The sequence below is a fragment of the Perognathus longimembris genome, chromosome 4 (genome assembly GCF_023159225.1).
Source record: "Perognathus longimembris pacificus isolate PPM17 chromosome 4, ASM2315922v1, whole genome shotgun sequence".
NCBI classification, from domain to species: Eukaryota; Metazoa; Chordata; class Mammalia; order Rodentia; family Heteromyidae; genus Perognathus; species Perognathus longimembris.
Genome location: NC_063164.1, coordinates 61,967,562 through 61,988,414, shown reverse-complemented (window position 1 = coordinate 61,988,414; position 20,853 = coordinate 61,967,562). Strand labels below are relative to the sequence as shown.

The following is a 20,853-nucleotide window of genomic DNA, read 5'->3' as shown; positions in this document are numbered from 1 at the left end:
TAAATAAATGTCAGAATAAGCACTACCATACGTTATTTTCTGTCATTTTTATATTCAAATATTGCACAGGAATTAGTATTTGATGTATGGGTCTGGGAGTATGAGAAGTTTAGTCGAATTGAACACAATTTTCTTCAGCAACTACCAAGACACAATCATCGTTATAAGGTGATTGGGGTGCCATTGAAAAACCTGCAGTGAAACCAGAGCCAGAGTTTCCTTTGTAGAAGAACCAAAGGATCGCTCCCAAAACTGCCAGAGTTACTGTGCTAGCAATCACCAAAGCTGATATTAAAATATGGTTATCTGAAAAGGAAAAGACAAAAAACACATGACTTATCCAGGTACACAAATGGAAATTTTGGGAAGTACCAGTGTATTTTCATCATGTTTTATAATTTCCCACACATGAGAAACAGTTATACACTAACTGTCAAGGTTTGTATTTTTTAATCTGAGAAATGCCATACTTGAAGGTTTCAATTAAAAGGTTGTCAACTGAAGGTCCCAGAGTGTTCCCTATCACTAATGTCTTTGTTGGCTTTTCTCTTCTGAATCAAGATTTTACAAACTCACATCTACTGCTGTCTTCAAAAATAAGTTTAGACAGTTAACATCAGTGAGTTTTAATAGTTTGTCTGGCTATATGTTGCAGTATCTTGCCTAATTCTATAAGTGTACAACCTTGCGTGTCTTTTATATTAAAAAACTATCATAGTCTTTTCTAAATAATTCAATTTCAAAACTGAATTATTTGGTCTAGCACTTAATATTTTAGGAAAGGTAAATTTCTTTTAATAATGTTTTAGGAAAGGTAAATTTCGTTTTTCTTTTTTTTTTCTTTTTGGCCACTCCTGAGGCTTGAATTCAGAGTTTGGGCACTGTCCCTGAGCCTCTCTGTGCTCAAGGCCACTTTACCACTTGAGGCACCACACCACTTCTGGCTTTTACTTTTTTCCTGTTTATATGGTACTGAGGAATTGAACCAAGGGCTTCATACATGCTAGGCACTCTTATCACTAAGCCACATTCTCAGCCCAGAAAGGTAAATTTTATATAGTAATAAAGGTCAGAATATTTCAGAATTTTCCTTTGCAGATGAATTTTTATGTATGCTTAAGTATGTTTAAATTCACTAATTTCAAATGACCCTTGTTAAAATAGGGCCTGAAAGAGTTAAAAGATGAGTGGAGGGGCTGGGAATATGGCCTAGTGGTAAAAGTGCTTGCCTCGTATACATGAAGCCCTAGGTTCGATTCCTCGGCACCACATATATGGAAAAAGCCAGAAGGGGCACTGTGGCTCAAGTGGTAGAGTGCTAGCCTTGAGCAAAAAGAAGCCAGGGACAGTGCTCAGGCCCTGAGTTCAGACTCCACAACTGGCAAAATAGAATAAAAGTAATATTACAAAACAAAATAATGATCCAAGACAAAACATGCTCCTTTCCATACATACCTTTTGCATGTCTTAGTAAGCCATCCTATTCACCTTCTAAGGTCTTCCAGCTTTTCTTGGGAAAGTCAATGTTTGCCAAAAGCTATATGTTACACTTAAAATATGTGTCCCTTTTCTTTAGTCCCATGGTCTTAGTTTCATTAAAGTCATAGACTAAGCCTAATGTCTGTGTGACAGGTGTTCTTTCTTGAGATTTCATAATGCTCAAGTACAGCTTTTGTCAGAGAGGCCACCTACTTTAAAAGCAAACATGCTTTTTTCAGCACTCAAATTCATCCTGACTCTGCCTTTTCCTCTTAATAGTGTATTTATCTGACATATCTTACCCTTCTCCCCTAGAATGAGAAGCCTTTTCCTATTTTGTTCACTGCCTTCAGTGTCTACTTCAGAAGAAAGCCAAACAGTGTTTGTTTATGCAACTTTAACATGGGTTTACACACATGAATATCAATGAATTCATAGCATCTTCGGATGGACATTGAGTTCCTTCAGCTGAGTATTGTAGATAATACTGCTGTAAACAGATACAAAGTTTCTAGCCTGCAGTTCCTTGAGGTACATACAGATGTGGAATTGTAGGATCAGATGGTGATTCTGTGAACTTTTTGAGGAGATGCTGTTTACCATTGGTTGTCCTTCCACACCCGTACACAAGGGTTTCAGTTTCTTCACATCTTAACGGACTATCTTCTGTCCCATTCCTACCCTCCACCCCACAACAAGTAGTAACCAGCTTATAGGTGTGAAAGCAGTTGTTTGGTTTTTGGTTTTTTTTTGCAAAATTCTATGATGCTATATGTTTTCTTCCTGTAGGAAGATTAGGCTATAGCTTCTGTGTGCACATTTGTGTGTGTGTGTGTGTGTGTGTGTGTGTGTGTATGTGTGTATAGTAATGGTTCAACCACATTGAAAGCTACATGGTAGTTTCAGAGCTAAACATCTACAACTATCTTACAATAGAACTCTGAAATATAATCAAGCTCTAGGACAACTGTGGTGACAGACATCTAATCCAAATTGGGTAGTGGATTGATACTGTGGTGGACATTTGTCGGGAATGATATTGAGGAATTTGTTTTATGATGGAAAACCTTTAATTTGATGAGTGAACATACAAACATCAAGCTATATATCTAAGATTTCAGAATATGTGGATTAAAACTTATTCAGGCCAGGCATAATGGTGCATGCCTATAAAACAGTACCCAGGAAGATGAAGGAGGATTTCAAGTTTAAGGCTGAGCTACATAGATTTTGTCATTCCTCTGTGTGTATATTCATACACACATACATATATACGTGTATGCACATGTACATACAACCCAACTGATGAAAATCTGGAAGTTTGCTAACAGGCACTCAGATAATGCTAACTTAACCGGGAATGCAAAATGGTACAGTTCATCTAGATGCTAAACAGTATTGATCCAAGTGTAGATTCACTTTTTTTGTTGTTAGTCATGGGTCTTGAACTCTGGGCCTGGGCACTGTCCCTGAGCTCTTCAGCTCAAGGCTAGAGCTCTACCACTAAAGCCACAAAACCACTTCACTTACATTCACTTTTGATGCAGCAATTTCATTTTGTATGTAACTTAGAGTTACCATACTTAATGTGTCAAGTCTTGTTTTCTAAACCAAGGCTTTTCTAGCTTCTTATAAAAAGCTCTATTTTATGTTACATAATTTTTAAAGGGGTCTGTAAAAATATTTTAACATGCCAGCATTTTCAAGTATTTTTATTTATAGAGAAACATTTAAGAACAGAATATTGCTTACCTGCTAAGTACTTCTTGTCATATGGGACTGAAATGCAAAAGAAGATTAAAATTTTCAGTATGCTTCATTATAAGATTAAACATTAAATGAACACTATTAGTTTAATGTCCTGATTTCTATCACATTGTCCTTTGCTCTGGTATCTGTGTGTTCTGAGTTTAGTTTGTAAAGACATGTTAGCCTGACAAAATCCATTAGTTTGTTTGCTGGAAGAGAGCAGGGGAAAAGACAGTCATGAGGGAGAAAGGACATGGCTGGAGCGTTTATAGAAAATAAATGTAAATTTTTTTTTTTTTTGCCAGTCCTGGGCCTTGAACTCAGGGCCTGAGCACTGTCCCTGGCTTCTTTTTGCTCAAGGCTAGCACTCTGCCACTTGAGTCACAGCGCCACTTCTGGCCGTTTTCTGTATATGTGGTGCTGGGGAATTGAACCCAGGGCCTCATATATACGAGGCAAGCTCTCTTGCCACTAGGCCATATCCCCAGCCCCAAATAAATGTAAAATTAACTGTGGTCTTCATTATTTATGCATTTGCTTAAGATTTCTGATATTTTCAGGTTTCATTTAATTAAAAACTTGCCTTATGCTGGGCATTTGTGGTTCATGTCTGTGATCCTAGCTACGCAGGAGACTCAGATCTGAGGATAGCAGTTCAAAACCAGCCCAGGCAGGGAACTCTGTGAGACTCTTATCTCCAACTAACTTCCAAAAACGGTGGAAGTGCAGCTGTAGGTCAAGTGGTAGAATGCCAGTCTTGAGCACAGTGTGCAGGCCCAGTTAAATCTTATGGACCAGGAAAAACAAAAAAAAACCCTATTCTATATAATGATGCCCTGAAGCACAGTACATGAACCAAGCATAAAAAAAAATTGAAGTTGAATGCTACTATTGTAAAACTACAGCAAATGTTAATACAATCATTATAAAACTATAGTGAAGGATCATACTATAGCAAAAAAAAGTACTAAAAAAAGAATACTAAAGACACACTCAGAAAACCATTGTCTATGTGATGTTTCTAGCATCTCAAATTCATATTTTGATATTTTAAGTTTTTAACTGAAAAGTCTCAGTAATTTTTCCAGAATTCTCTGGCACTTTGAAAGCAGATTTTGTGAAGTTTCAAAATAACACTGAGATATTGTGGAACAGGATAATTTTGTTCATTAAGGTAAATTCTTATGGATTTGAAGATAAGTTATTTTTAATTTGAATCAATCAGAACCTACACTGTAGTTTTTTGTTTGCCTATCTAAAGGCTATTCTTGTAAATAACCTAATTGTAAAAATAAAATTTGAATTCTGGAACTATACATCACTATTCTTTAGTATTTACACACAAAGAGGATGTGGTCATTGTTTTGATATTTTGGGAATTCTAAACACAAGCAGTTAGAATGATATCTAGTTCACACGATCTAGCTCTACCTCTGAAATCCAAGAGAATTAGTTGTTTGATTTCCAAGAGACTTGGGAGCAAACCAACCTACCAGTGTTGTAGTCTTCTACCCTCCATATCTGATGCATATTAATCTCCCAGTATTATTTGAAAGATAACCCTACTTCCCCCATCAGTACACTGGAGAAAGACAGTAATACTTACTTGCTGCTTTACAAAGTGTGCCTTCCACAGAAGAAATTTCACAATTTCCTTTTTTCCATTCACCAGTCTTAGTGTACAGAAAACCACAGGTGTCAATAAGATCCTCACCATCTTCCTGCTCCTCCCACTTATCAAATGTCATATTTGAGTTGTCAAACCATTTGAAACTTGCATCTGTTAAATTAGTATTTTCAACATTGTAACAGTTTTAACAATTGATAAAGCCAAAGAAACAAGTGATGGATAAAAGAATGGAATACATTACTAAGTAATGAACAGTCTTTTTGGTTGTTTGGTGAAAAACAATAGGAAAAATAAATTGTATGAACAGTCAAGTCATTAAAAGTTAGCCCAGGCACCAGTGACTCACACTCATAATCCTAGCTATTCAGGAGGCTGAGACCTGAGTATTGAGGTTTGAGGCCAGCCAAGACAGAGATACCTTAGAAATTCCATCTCCAATTCACAAGCAAGATGCCAGACTGGAGGCATGGGTAAAGTGACAGAATATGAGCAAGAAAGTTGACTGAGCATGAGTCCCTGAGTTCAAGCCCTAGTACTACACACACACACACACACACACACACACACACACACACACTTAAAACTTAGGAAGAACATTCAAAACAACTTTCTTGGAGAAAATTGTAAAAGTAGTTAAAATATTTATAATAACCTTAGTTGTTTCATGTAATTTGAAGTTTATGGATGTACTTTCTACATTTCTACAGTGATGAAAATACACATATTACATGTCAGTAAAGGTAATTAATTTATCTCTATCTTGGCACTAGTATTTAGTTTTTGACCATGACACCTTACAAGAACAATGAGCCAAAAAGCGCAGGCCAAACATTCAACACTTTCTCCCATTTGTGGTACTAGTACAAGGGCACCGTGAAAATGCAATTGGAGGCCATAGGAGAGGCACCTTTGCCTAAAGGATGTGAAAGTCTAAGAATAAAAATCAGGCTGGATGCTGGTGGCTCATGCCTGTAAATCCTAGCTACTCAGAAAGCTGAGATCTGAGCATTGCAGTTCAAAGTCAGCCTGAGGACTAAAGTCAGTGAAACTCTTTTCTCCATGTAAATACCAAAAAGTCAGAAGTGGAGATATGGCTCAAGTGCTAGAGCAAAAAGCTCAATGACAGTGCCCAGGCCCTAAATTCAGGCCCCAGAACTGGCACAAAACAAATACTAAAAAAAGGAAGGTGATCTCTCACAAGGTAAAAAATCACCTACCGTCTGTGTCATAAAACATGCCTAGGAGGACATCCTCTGGGCCTTTCCATTGTGTTCTTAAAGTGTTGAGTATAAAAGCATTTTCTTCTTCAGTATGTATGCTTATCAGGTCCGCTCCTGAGGAGAAAAAAACATTCAGGTATCAACAAAAATCACATGAAGCATATGAAAATTACGAATAATACATTGTACATGTTCACTTTTTTTTTTTTTTTTGGCCAGTCCTAGACCGTGAACTCAGGGCCTGAGCACTGTCCCTGGCTTCTTTTTTGCTCAAGGCTAGCACTCTGCCACTTGAGCCACAGCGCCACTTCTGGCCATTTTCTGTATATGTGGTGCTGAGGAATCGAACCCAGGGCCTCATGTATATGAGGCAAGCACTCTTGCCACTAGGCCATATCCCCAGCCCACATGTTCACATTTTTAAAGAGTCTTTTGAGGAAAAACAATAGGACAACAGGAGGAAAGAAAAATTACAGGGTCACAACAGACATTGTGAAAGAAGAAAATCACAGGGGCTGGAAAAATGGCCTAGTGGCAAGAGTGCTTGCCTCATATACATGAAGCCCTGGGTTCGATTCCCCAGCACCACATATACAGAAAATGGCCAGAAGTGGCGCTGTGGTTCAAGTGGCAGAGTGCTAGCCTTGAGCAAAAAGAAGCCAGGGACAGTGCTCAGGCCCTGAGTTCAAGCCCCAGGACTGGCCAAAAAAAAAAAAAAAAGAAAGAAAATCAGAAACTGGACAGACTGTAGCTCTATTATTAAAGAAAAAAAAGAACACCTTAGCAGGAAAAAAAAAATAGTTGGTCCCAGATTGCTGAAGGTGCAATTTAACATCACAAGAAGAACTACTACAGAAGGAACATGTAATAAATGATGAAAATTAAGGTTGGTGAAAGGTTGTTTAGAATATGTTGTTTACATGTGTGGCAGTGTCACAAATACAAGTAACATCGGCTAATAAAAGTGAAAATTGAGACTTTCAGATTTGCAGATTATTTGTTCTGGTCTTCATTGTAGGAAAATAGGGACTAATTAGTGGCTAATCAGAAGAGGGTTATTACCTATTTGGGAAGAATTTGGCAATATGTGTCAAAAGCCACAAATATCTATTATTTGACATGATTCTTAGTGTATGCTAAAGTAATATTTACTCAGATCGCTTGTCACACAATCCTTAATCATACACAAGCTTATGTTCACAAATACATAGCCATGGTGTAGTTTATGACTGAAACATCAGAAAAAATATCCCTTGTTAACTAGAGCCAAATGCTCACAGTGGTTATTACCCAGGGTGGTGCAATTTAAAGTGAGGTTTATAAAGCAGAAGCATGTACATTTTTCTAGATATTCTTTAGTGGTCACACATTATGGAATTATAAAGGGATCTTTAAAAGGAAAGGAAAGATGAGCATGGCCTTCAAAATATTTAACATGAACTCAGAATTTAACAAGGTTCTCATGGAATCAGTTTGCTATTCTTAAAAACTATGATTGCTTAAAAAAAATCTCCAGCTGCTACAACCTCATCTACTCAAAAGTCATATAGACTTTATATCTGTTTCATACTCATACTTACTGCTAAAATGTGACCAAAATGCCACTCCAGGAAAATCCTCAAGAGAATGATTTAACTAGGTTAAGGCTTAAAGTATTCAAGATGAAGGGGCTTTTTTTTTTTTTTTTTGTCCTTTTCTCTGACCTTGTTGCAACCTGTGGAACTTGAAGGACTGTTAACATTATAATCTAATTAAATACTGCAATTATGAGGCCAGGGAAACAATGCACTTTCATTTTCTTAGCCTAAATCATCAAAAAATGCATGTGCAAGTAAAAAAGAATTCACAAAGTATTATCAGTGATAACTACCTACTGAGATAAGTGATACTACCTACTGAGATGTAATTTGGGTCTAACATTGTGTGTGTGTGTGTGTGTGTGTCTGTGTATTCGTGCATGAGCACATGTGCGCCCATCCTGGAGCTTGAACTCAGGGCCTAGGTGCTGTCCCTGAGATTGTGCTCAAGGCTAGTGCTCTATCACTGGAGCCACAGCTCCACTTCTGACTTTTATGTGTGTGTGTGAGGGGGGGGAGGTGTTAATTGGAGATAAGAGTCTCATGGACTTTTCCTGCCTAGGCTGGCTTCAAATCACGATCCTCAGATCTCTGCCTCCTGAGTAGTTAGGATTACAGGGGAGAGCACCTGGCAAGTCTTAAATTATTTTTATGGCTAATGATATAGGTTACATATCACAGAAAGAAAAGATTGGAAATATTTGTTATAATAATATATAATAAAAGTCATAAAATAAACAAACTTAGTTTCTTATTTAGTGAAAATTAGCTTTCTTATTCACAATGATTTTCCTAAATGAATACTATTAGCAAAAACAGAGTAAACTATTACAAAGTACTAGGAATATTGAGAATACTCCACTTCGCCTTTCATTTTTCACCTACTGTTCTAAATAACACTTGACTGTAGCAAAAAAAAAAAAAAAAAGTTCCATTAATACTGACCAAATCTAGCTGGCTTTCTGGCCCATGTGTGAAATGAGCATAAAATTATCAAATACATGGAGTGATTATTTGAGATGTATATGAGGAACTTTTTAAAATATAAAATCGGTAAGAAAAACTGAATATATAATATTCCTGCATCCTGCCCCCCCACACCTTCTACCCACCCCACAAGTGTCACTGGGGCTGGAACTCTGGGCCTGGTGCTCTCAGTCAGCTTTTTCACTGACAGCTTGCACTCTACCCTTGAGCGTTTTTGCTGGCTCCACTTGTGGCTTTTTGCTGGTCATTTGCAAAGCTCTTGGATCCAAACGGCAATTTGCATTGCAGATCTCAACTTTTTTTCTGCTCTTCTGCTCTTTGAATTCTCATTTAGTCAATTGAGTTATTTTCCCAAAGACACTAGCTACATGTACACTAAATTCTCTTATGGTTAAAAAAAAAAAAAGAAAGAGTAGCAGGATACTCATGGCTCACACCTGTAATCATGGTTCAATCTGGGTATCATGGCTCAAAGCCAGGCCAGCAGAATTTGTGAGAAAACAGGAAGTAGAGCTGTGGCTTAAGTGGTAGAGCACTAGCCTTGAACACAAAACTCAGATACAGCACCCAGGCCCTATGTTCAAGCCTCAGGACTGGCACAAAAAAAAAAATGAAAATAAAGAATATCTGCATTATTGAAACACTGAAGTAATGTCTTTGCCGTGATGATGGTAAATTCCCATTAGTGTTAAGTTGTAGATTAACAGAATGTATAAAACTTTCTTTCTTTCTTAATTCAAATAATTGGGAAGAGCAAAGATAAATATTCTCTTCACTGAATGGTATTTTGTCAGGAAATTATGGGCGGTGTCCATAATGTGCTTTGAGCTGCATTGCTTCAGCAGCTAAGCAGAATCTACCTTCATGCTCTGCAGTTGCATTGGCAGAGGAGGCAGAGGCACCAACACAGACTTGCCCAGTGATTGTGGAGGCCAGAGGCAGGAGAGCGAAAGGAAGAAACCACATTGCCTTGATTATCTTGGTTTCCTACTGGACCAGTTCTCTTTCTATAAAGGAGTTCTTAGCAGGTTAGAGAAACAGGGGCACTCATTTGCTACACTTTGAAGTAACTGTCTCAGTAGTTCCTTACCAATTTACTGGAAAAAGAAAAATTTCCTACTGATTTAATTTCTCTGTGTTATGCAAAATGATCTTTAAGAAAGAGTAAGAGTGTTTTAGAATCCATGAGAAGTGCTCACTGGAACATATTTAAGGCTTGGTGCCATGTTCATTCCCTGAAGGATTCCAGACAATTGAGTAGGTTTTCTTTTTGCCTAGCAAAGCCTAATGTATCAAAGAACTCCCCATGCCACCAGACAGGGCAATCACCCTGAGCAAGGAATTCAGCCCTTCTGTCCTCTGGGAGAGAAGGGCAAATTACCAGCTCCTAGACCTGCCAAGGCTTACCCTTCCGCTCTGTCAGCCTCTTTTGAATCACTAGGCTTAAATGTGTGAGCTACTTAAACACCCAGCTCTTTCTTTTTTTCTGCTTTCTTTTTCTTTGTGTGTGTGTGTGTGTGTGTGTGTGTGTGTGTGTGCGTGCGCATGTGCACTCAGATTGAAGCCAGGTCCTCAGACACGCTAGATTCTAGGCAAGCACTACATATCCAGCCCTGGAAATCATAAAAATTTAACTAAAAAAAACAAAACAGAGAAAAAGAAGACCACTTGACATAGAGACAAAAAAAAGTTTCATGAGCAAATTTTAAATCCAATTAAAAATTCCTGTAGAGTTAATGGAGTTATAAAAAAGCAATTTAAAAACCAGGCCACAATTTGTTCTGCTTTTTAAATTTACTTTTGCTTTGTTTGACACAGAAAATAACTAATGAACAACATTTGAGTAAAAGAGGAAGTTAGTCAAATGTTAATTTTTCTGTATGGTAAATATTTGCTTAAGTATTGAAAACAAACATGATTGGACAGTGAACTTTGATTTTGTGCTGCATATAAGCCGATAGGAACATAACTGGGAGCCAAGCAATAGTGGCTCATACTGAGGAGGCTGACATCTGAGGATCATGGTTCAAAAGGAGGCTGAGCAGGAAAGTCCATGTGACCCTTATCTCCAATTAACAAACAAAAAGCCAGAACCAGAAGCATATAGCACAAGTACAAACATACATTATACATTTGTACACGCATACATATATACATAAGTAAATAAAGTTAATGCCAGATAAAACATGCCTGCCAGAGAGTACACAGCTAGTTACATGGACACATGTTATGGTTCTGTCACCAAACTTTGGGAACAATGTATTTTCCTGTCTTCTAACTCTGAGATAAAGCACACATGAATTCCACTGTCTGTAATTTGTGTATTATACAAACAAGTGTTTCATTAATTCTAAGAACTCAGTTAAAAGTGACATATGACAAAACAAAAGGCCACTTACCATGGCCAGTACACTGATTTCTGACATCTTCTATGCTTTCTACTTTGATGGCTTCTTCAAGAAAAATGTAACAGCTGTTTTGAAACTGAATCCAGGTGGAAGGACAGTCTATATGGGAAGAAAATAGCTTGAGAATAATAAAGATATGTTATAAAAAATTCACACATATAGAGGCATATTTCCTTATTCATTTTTGTTAAAAATTAGTAAGAAAGTAGAAGAATGAAACATTGAAATTGTATTAAGAAGAGGGGGGGTAGGTAAGGGAGAATAATAGAGAGGGTATTGTTTGGAATATATTATATTCAGGGGCTGGGAATATGGCCTAGTGGTAAAAGTGCTTGCCTCGGAATATATTATATACATGCAGACAAGTGTCACTATGAAATCCTCTCTTGAATTGCTAATGCATGCTAATTTTTAAAAATCAACACTATATAATAGAAATTTCTTTCTATTACAGATGTGGGAAAAGAGAAATCTGCAAATGATTCTTTTCTGACTTCAGAGTGCAAAGTTATAAGTGGTTAGATTGTTTAGCATTTCAGATGTGTAAATTATAGTATTATTACTAAGGCAATAAACTATCAAAGAAGACCATGGGTCAGACTTCCAAGCTTCCCTTTGAAGGTTATCTTTGTAAGATATAATAACACTTTCAAAAGTTCTAAGAAGTTTACACAATCCTTTATAAAAATTATAACTCTAAATCCAGTGCTGGTGAAGCATGACTACACACACACACACACACACACACACACACACGCACATACACCTCTGCCATACACTGCTGGCTCTTATCTATAATCGTAGTTACTCAGGAGGCCGGGATTTGAGGATTGTGGCTCAAAGCTAGACCAAGTAGGAAAGTCCATAAAATTCTTATCCCCAATAAGTCAACACTCACATGCACATACACTCACACACATTCTGGAAGTAGAGCTGTGGCTCAAGTGCTATAGGCATCTATACACACATACATGCAAGAGCAGAGAAAGATATTTGGATTATGAATATTTAGATAAATTTTAGTATTGCACAGACTGATTGGGGGAGGGGGTACAACAGGGTCTATGTTCTCCAGGCTAGCCTCAAACAGGGGCTGGGAATATGGCTTAATGGTAAGAGTGCTTGCCTCATATACATGAAGCCCTGGGTTTGAATCCTCAGCACCACATATGTAGAAAAGGCCAGAAGCGGCACTGTGGCTCAAGTGGCAGAGAAGCTAGCTTTGAGCAAAAAAGAAGCTAGGGGCAGTGCTCAGGCCCTGAGTCCAAGCTCCAGGACTGGCCAAAAAATAACAAAAACAAAAACAAAAACATGAAGAACATCTGTGTTTGGAAGAAGCCTAGGAAGGGACATAAGAACTAAAATCTAAATGGAAGGTGCAGGAGACAGCCATGCCAAGAACCAAGAGGTATGAACAGAAGGACCAGAGGAGTTGTGGTACCCAGGAGGTCAGTGTGAATAAACAGAGCAAATGGCAGGAAAAGTGGTAGGAGATGGTATTAGGGAAGAATGCAGAAACACCTCCTGTAACATTGGTAGGGTATCACAGTTCACAATCAGAAACCTAGATTCTGACCCACATGACAAGCATGCAATGAGGACTTCCTCTGAACAAGCTTATATTCCCTCCTCCCATGCTGCTTATGGGAGATCACTGACCAGTAAATGCAACCATCATTTGTAGTGTGCCCAGTGCAACAGTGCAGAAGACCTCGTTGAAAGGGATGCATGGAAGGCTTACTTAGAAACTTAAAGACTATCTTATCTGTTGTGATTTCTAAGTTAGAAACTAAGAACAACTGAAGACCACTTTCACTAATAATAAATTCCACAATAACAGAACAGTAGCAATGATCTCTATTTCAACATTACATTTATATTTCAATGCAATACTATAAGAGATTTTCTGTTAAGATCTTGCTATTCAGCTAATTCCAGGATTACCTTGACAAGCTCTTTGACTTAGATCCAAGCCAGATATGGCTCCTCATGTTGTCTGGAGAGAGTTGTGAGATACTCTGAAGGAAAATTACTGTTGTGGTGATTTCTCAGCCTTAGCAACATCACCACGAATATGAATAAGCTTAGCAACCATGAAAAAATCCAAGGCCTGGTGGTACTCATATGATATTTGCTAGTTGCAATAATTACCCTTCATTCTGTAGGAGGAGGCTTATAGTAAAGGGAAAGAAACCAGGATTCACTATGGCTGTAAAAGATACTAGGCATAGTGTTGCAACATCCCTATGAAATATCTCTAGAGCAAAGTTGGGTAACTAGCAGAGTGAAAGCTCCAGATCTTTAAGGCTTTCTGACCAAAATAAGCTGATTAGCAGTGTGACTTAATTTAACCATCATTTCTTTTAAAGCTCTTGGAAAGCCCATTTATTCACCTTAGATAGGGCATATCTTAGTGGTAAAAGCAAGCTTCAGATCCTGAGTTCAAATTCCAGTATTAGATAAAGAAAGGAAGGGAGGAAGAGAAGAGGAGAGTTAGACTAAGAGAATGGGGGGAGGTAGGGAAAAGGACCAAATGAGAAGGAGAGGAACATTTATCCTCATTGCAGGTCAAAATGGTTTCTATGAAGAAACCTAGAAACAGATTCTCTTTCAAAGGCTGCCAAAAAATGGATTTATTTTTTAATTTTTGTGGGAGGCAGGACTGGAACTCAGCATCTGATGCTTGCAGATTTTGTTTTGTTTTGTTTTGACTAGCCTAAAATGCAAATGTCTGGCATTATAGTGATGGGCTAGATGGGAAGTCAGATGGCTCAGGCAAGGAATGGGTGCATAGGAGGACTCAGAATCTGCCCAGCCTTCAGAGACTATCTGGCCCAGCCTGTCTTAGGCAAAATGAATGTGCACAGCGGAAAGGGTGTGAAAACCCGCACATGTTGCTCCCAGGTAGACAGCAGATGGCTTTAGTCCACAACAAAAGCTTTCAGGAAAGGAGCATGCACTCCCGCAAGAGTTCTGAGCTTCTTACCATGTTGCCGCTTCCCCAAGACATACATCCCTGCCTGTCAGCAGGAACCCTGCGAAGGCCGTGAGATCCATAATCGCCTTCAAGCCCAGGCCAGCATTCACTTTGTTCTTATTTATTTTTCTCTTTCATTCCCGGAATCACTCAATCAATAGTATTTGGGGATGGAAACTCCCCGCCCCTCCCCCCAACCTCAACCTATTTTTTTTGACATGCCTATATAGAAAACTTGTTTAAGGAAGAAAATCAAACACATATTCGATCGGAATTGTTCCTTTTCCTCAGGAGTCACTGTGGGTGGACACGGCTAATCCTGTGTAACATTTCAGCTGTCACAACACAACAGACCAGGGATTTTCTTTTTTTAATCACGTGATTTGCGGGAACCCCAGGCTTGGCCTGAGCACCGCCTCGTCCACGCAGGGTTATTTGGCTGAACTGTTTTCCTGTTTCAACAACTTGGACGCTCACCTCCCTCCCTGAACAAACAACGCCTCTTGCAAGACAAGGCTACCCTTCCTCCCCGCACACTCCAGACCCCCCAGCACCCCTGTCTGCCTCACACAGCATATGGGGAGGGGCGGGAAGAGATCTGCTATCCCCAAAGACCCCCCCGAAGACCTTCTCAGCCAGCTCATTTCAGGGGTCCTTCCTGAGACTGGGGTCTGCACCCAGGATGAAGATGGGGCGCTCTCGCGTCCTCACCACCCTTGTCCCCCAGAGCAGCCCAGGGGGCCGGTTGCGGTGGGCTTGCAGGGACTGGAGAGATGCCCAGGCTGGCTGCAGGGCTCAGAAAGGACAAAGGGACTGAGGACTGTCCCAGGTTGCGGGAGGCATGGCGAGGCGGGTAGGAGAGGGGTGGGCGCGGGCATCTTACCCGCGACGGTGGCGGTGCCGAGGCCCAGCAGAGGCAGCAGGAGCGCGGGCAGCGCGGCCCGGGACATGGCAGCGGCTGGCAGGGCGGGCGGTTTGGGGCTGCCTGCCGCGGGCGCCGCTTCTCTCCTCTTCTGGGAAGTGCGGAGCTGCGGGGCGCCCCCGCCCCCTGCCTGCCCGGGGGCGGAGGGACGGGATCCCACAGTCGACCTGGACCACGAGGGGGAAGCCCGGCCCTGGTCTCAGAAAGGGGCTGGCGTGCTGCCTCAGGAAGATTCTCTAACTTTTCATTTGTACTAAAATAATCTCGGCCTTTTGAAAATGTTGAAAAAAACAAAAAAGAGTGCAAAGAATTTCCGTAGCCCTCCAGCCAGCTTCTCTAAACATTAACATCTTATATAACCACAGTGCAAGGATCGAAAGCAGGAAATCACGCTGGCAGCACACTGTTGGCTAATGGCAACATTTCGCCAATCTCTCTGGTCTCCCTCTCTCCCTCCCTCCTCTCCTCTCTTCCTCTCGCCTTGTGTCCTTAGTCCTGTAACCTGGGATATACTTTGTTGCCCAGCATAAAACCTATCTGTGTGCTTTTGGCCCAACTACCACAGAAGTGACACTGTTGGAAAGGGAAGACAATGTCACTGTGCCTATCACGGACATGAACTCTGATCACTTGGTTCAGAACAGTCTGCCACCTTTTCTCCCTTGGATCAAATGCCACGCATCCATTCTCCTAGGACAGCTTGGATCATGAGCCTTGTTTTGTTTTACACACCGCTTTGTAGCACACTCACTTTGTAGCCCAAGCTGGTCTAGAACACTGCCCTCCTGCTTCATTCAGCTTTCCCAGTGCTGGGATTACTGGTTTATGCCCCCGGGTTGGCTCAAATCTAACTATATTTGCTACAATATAGACATAAACTATGCAATTATAATATCATCCCTGAGGGTTTCTGGAGCCAGACAACACACTCAGGGACAAACAGAGCTGCTTGGTTGATACACCTCATGTCAGTGGCAAAAGAATCCTATAAAACCAGGTCTAAATTCAACAAAAAGACACACACACACACACACATACACACACACAAGATTAAAAAGGGGAGGGGGCAATGGCAAACAAGCTGAATACACATCTCATCGAAGAAGGCAAATAGATGGTAAGTAAATTTATAGAAAGATGCTCTGCAAATTAAAACCAAAATTAAACACTACCACACACCTATCAGAAAGGCTCAAAACCAAAATAATGACAACAAATGTTGGCAAAGATGTGAGGGAGGAAGCTCTCCCTCCTTGCTGATATCAGGGAATATGAGCTACAGCAGCCATAACAAGATACTTTGGTAGCTTCTTACAAAATGAAATCTATGCCTGACACTTAAATAGACACATTAAACTGCAAACTCCTTCTACAATCATTTGAAGTTGGAAAAAAATTAAATAAAAAAACCCAATGAAACCTATATTCTTATCACAATTCAGCAAGCATACTACTTATCCAAATGAATTTTCAACACACACAAACACACTATACACTACACACATACACACCCTGACAAATGTTTATGTCGGTTTTATTTATAATTAACAAGCTGTAGAAACAACAAAGGTGTTCTTCAGTAATTAAGTGGTTACATCATGATTCTGTGCTACAAAGAAGTGAGTTATCAAGCTACAAAAAGGTATTGGGAAACCTTAAGAACTATTAATTGAGAGAAGTCAGTCAGAAAAACTAAATATTATGAGTCTGATGACATGACATTTTAGGAGAGGCAGAACTATGGAGACAGTAAGAAGAGGAATGATGTCCAGGGGTGAAGAAGAGAATGAAAAAATTGAATACACAGGATTATTAGAACAGTAAATTAAACTGTGTAATAATAGTACATCATGTAATTATAAGTCAATTGATAGAATGGATCTCTGGCCTTTGGATGTAGCATAGTTGGTAGAGTGAGTTCAGTTACAGCACTGAGAGAAAAAACAAGCTTCAATATAAAAACTGTGGACTTTACTTAATAACAATGTATCCAAAGCAGCTTATTTACTATAACAAATGCACCATGCTATAGGAGATGTAAGTAATAAGAGAAACTAGGTGTGCATATATGGAAGTCTCTGTACATTATGTAAATTATACATTTTTTCTGTGAAAGAGCTCAAAAATTAAAGTCTATTAAGAAGAATCAAGCTTAACCCTTCCCAGTCCTTTTGACCCCTCTGATAGTCAGTCCAATTTGAAGTGGAGTCATCATACGAAGAAATCCTACCCCAGGAGACTGAAGGAGAGCCACAATGTGAAAGGTGGGCCTCTTCATTTACTGCTAGCCTCTCTACTCATTCTAGGGTTAGGCTCCTGCACAGCATCAAGTTCTCACTTAACTTAGCTCCATTGTTCTTTTCAAGTTGGCAATAACAGGTTTATAGTGTATACTCAAATCGAGAGCCAATTCTTCCAAAGGTACTTTATATTTGAATATGGAAACACTGTAATTTTACACTCTTGTCCTGTTAAATAAAAGAGAAAAGAAGCAAAGAGTTCTGCACAACCATGCAAGTTAAAAAGTTCTCTACTCCCACCCTCACAGCCCAAATAAACTTTATTAATGTGTATTATTTTTATTTTTCAAATAATCAACAGGCAATGATCTTAAAAATTAATCTAATTAGAGAATTAACCCACTTCAACAATGCTATTTTTTCTAAATAATTTGAACGATGACATATTTTTCCATTGATAACTAGTTCCATTTTTCCACTGATAACTTTTTTTTTTGGTAAAAAATATTGCTCTGTGTACAATACCTAACATGTAATCACTAATATCTATCACTATAATGTCTATTCCAATTCCACTTCATACCCTTCATTTTTCCTGTTTGTCCCTCCACTTTGACCTCAATCCAGTTTCCAATCCCTTGACTTAGTTTATCCAGCTTAAATCCCCATCTTTCACTTCCCCTTCCTCTGGTTCATCCACCTAGACAATTCAGAACCTGAGCTGTCTCTCATTTGTAGTTTCCTTTCCAGTTTTGCTCTAATAACTGAAGACAGAATGAGGAAATCAATCTATTTTTCTCGATGGTTGTCCTTCAAAATAAATAGCTTTGAATTGAACTTGGGGTCTGTGTGCCTTTTCTGAAATCTCTTTACATTGGTCCCCATCCATTCCTGGTCCTTTCTGGATTTCAGCATCTTATTATTCTCAAGTTAATAGCCTCATCCACTACCCCTTCTCCTCAACAGAAGACCTGATCTTGTACTCAACAAGAAAATGGAGCTATCAGAGAGATAAACATCTTGAAATACTTAGCTGCAGTTCTTTCTTCCTCTTATGCCCACAGAGAGGAAGTCATGCTTCCTTGTCCCATCCACATCTAGTTCTTCTTTCTTTGGGCTTAGAACTGCCACGTGCCTCATCTTCTCCAAGGGCTTCCATTAATGATGAACTCCTGATGCCCTGTATGAACAACTTCTCCAGCTTCACTGGTTTTGTTTTGCTTCTTTGCTTCTGAACCTGTGAACCTCACTAGGTGTGGTGGCACTCACTGGTAATCCCAGTATTCCAAAAGCAGAAGCAAGATCTGAAGTTTAAGGACTCCCCAAGCTACAGTACCTATCCAAAACAGATACTATCCAAAAGAAAAAAACCCCCACCAAAACCAACAACAAAAAAACCAAGGGCTGAGGATATAGATCACAGTTAAAGAGCTTGTCTAGCATGCCCAAAGCCCTGGGTTTGATTCCCATCACTGTAAATAATATATCCTTACATCTCTTCTCCACATTTTTCAGAAAACAAAATCTTTACTCTTCCTTTGCTTCCTAACTATTTCCTATCTCTATGATTTCTATGATATTTCTTCAAATATTCCATACTTCTACTATATTTTTCAAAATCTCCCATTTCCCATTTCATTCATTGTCACTTTTTAGCTCCCTTTCCCTTGGACTCTCTTTTTGCTATAGACTCCAATTCCTAATCCCTACCATCATCTCACCTGACTGTCTCACTATTGTTTAGCAGTTGGATCAACATCAATTTGATCCTACACTGTATTAAAAGGTTACTTTGCCAGGGAACTCTGCCCCAGAACTTGTCAGCGATCATTACCAACTCATATAAGGTCTCTAGACTTGGCTTAGACTCCTTAGACCTGAGAAAGGTGTAAATAACTTTCCACAGGGCTATCAATGGAGAGAAGGGACAAAGAAAAGAGTGGAAACAATAATAATTCCCAGAGTAAAAAGATAAAGACCTGCAATAATGCTGTTGGTAGTTAAAGATAGCCTGTTTTGTGAGAAATCTGAGGTAAAACAGATAATTTTTGGACTTGAGAAACAGAGGAACTGAGTGAAGACGACTTGTGGTTTTCTAGCTTCTTCATATTAACTGAGAACTGGCTGGGGAAATGGGAAAGTGATTTCTTTCATTCATTCTTTCTTTCTGTTTATTTATTTATTCATGCATTTAGTTATTTATTTACTTATTTATTACCAGTTCTGGGGCTTGGACTCAGGGTCTGAGCACTGTCCCTGGTCTCTTTGTTCAAGGCTAGCACTCTACCACTTGAGCCACAGTGACACTTCTGGCATTTTCTATATATGTGCTACCAAGGAATAGAACCCAGGGCCTCATGCATACAAAGCAAGCATTCTTGACACTGGGCCATATTCCCAGGCCCTGGAAAGTGGTTTCTTAAGTACTGTTTGAGGGGAAAAAAAGGAAACAGAAAGAATGTATATGCATGTGTGTGTATACCTGTAAGTATATGTGTGTGTGTGTGTATAAACATACTTGCACATAAAACATACTTGCACATACTTTTGAGATGTAGATATAGTGAGAATGTTTTAATTTAAAATACTCAGAGAATTATACCTAATGCTCCCTCTGTTTCCCCCTCACTTGCTGGTGCTCTACCACTTAAGCCAAAAGCTGGTTAATTGGAGACCCAATCTCCTGGACTTTTTTTTTTTTTTTTTTTTTTTACCCAGGATAGCTTCAAACTGAGATCTTTGAACCTCAGCTTCCTGAAGGAGCTACAATTACATGTGTGAACCAAAACTGCTCATCTTGACAGCTTAAAGAAACACGGAGCAAGAAGAATCCAAAAAGAAGACTAAAACCAAACATCCAGTGGTATAGAAAGGATTATATTTATTCTTTTAAAAATGTTCTCAAAATCTTTAAGGAGTGACCTGATTATATAATATCTGGAAACAATTTCTCATCATACTATACACCTAGCACAGTAAAGCCAATCAAGAGATGCTTTTGTTCAACAATAATCAACACTTTTACTGAAAAGATAAAAGAAAGCAACGTTAATATGGCATCAGTGCTGTGTACAGCTGCACTTTTACATCAAGCTGGCTTAGTTCTTTGAAGAAACGTAATGACTAAAGTTATACAGATCACAGGTCAAGGTATCTAAACTATAAAATACGTTTCAATAAAATATTTTAGGACAAATAAACTACATTAAAAACTGTCTTAGAAAATCATTTACAACTTCATGGTAGTATAAACTCTCTAAACTTCAAATCAATATATGGATTTTATATAAAAATAAAGTAAAATTTAAGTTCAAGAAACCAGACATACATCCCCTATTGAGTGGATGCCATTATTAAGAATATATTCTAGGTGATAAAATTAAAAGTAAAACCATAAAACACAGTTTCCTTAGTTTTTTAAAAAATTTACTTACTTATTAAAAAGATTTCAATAAAATATATTAAGGAAATTCTATCTTAAAAACTGTCTTAGAAAATTATAACTTTATGGTAGTATAAACTCTCTTAACTTCAGATAAAACTATATATTTTCTATAAAAATAAAGTACAAATATAAGTTCAACAAAGCAGACATGTACCCTATTGAGTGTATGTCATTATTAGGAATATACTCTAGGTGATAAAATTAGAAGCACAACTATAA

At 38.8% G+C, this 20,853-nt stretch overlaps 1 protein-coding gene across 1 annotated transcript; it reads right to left on the bottom strand.

Moving 5' to 3' along the window:
• Nucleotides 1–32: 32 nt before the first annotated feature.
• Cd302 (CD302 molecule) lies at nucleotides 33–15,187 on the bottom strand. Its single transcript, XM_048345386.1, has 6 exons — nucleotides 14,911–15,187; nucleotides 11,042–11,149; nucleotides 6,076–6,192; nucleotides 4,835–5,008; nucleotides 3,232–3,258; nucleotides 33–306 (listed from the first exon to the last, which is right to left on the bottom strand). Exons 1-6 carry the CDS (start codon nucleotides 14,975–14,977, stop codon nucleotides 110–112), a joined length of 690 nt encoding a protein of 229 aa, XP_048201343.1. The 5' UTR covers nucleotides 14,978–15,187; the 3' UTR covers nucleotides 33–109.
• Nucleotides 15,188–20,853: the final 5,666 nt, after the last annotated feature.

Excerpts from the sequence above, each read along its gene's own strand:
- Cd302 (XM_048345386.1), bottom strand. The coding sequence starts at position 14,977 with ATGTCCCGGGCCGCGCTGCCCGCGCTCCTGCTGCCTCTGCTGGGCCTC. Across the intron at positions 11,150-14,910 it reads CGGCACCGCCACCGTCGCGG|ACTGTCCTTCCACCTGGATT; the intron begins GTAAGATGCCCG and ends CTTCCCATATAG. Across the intron at positions 307-3,231 it reads TGACAAGAAGTACTTAGCAG|ATAACCATATTTTAATATCA; the intron begins GTAAGCAATATT and ends TTTCCTTTTCAG.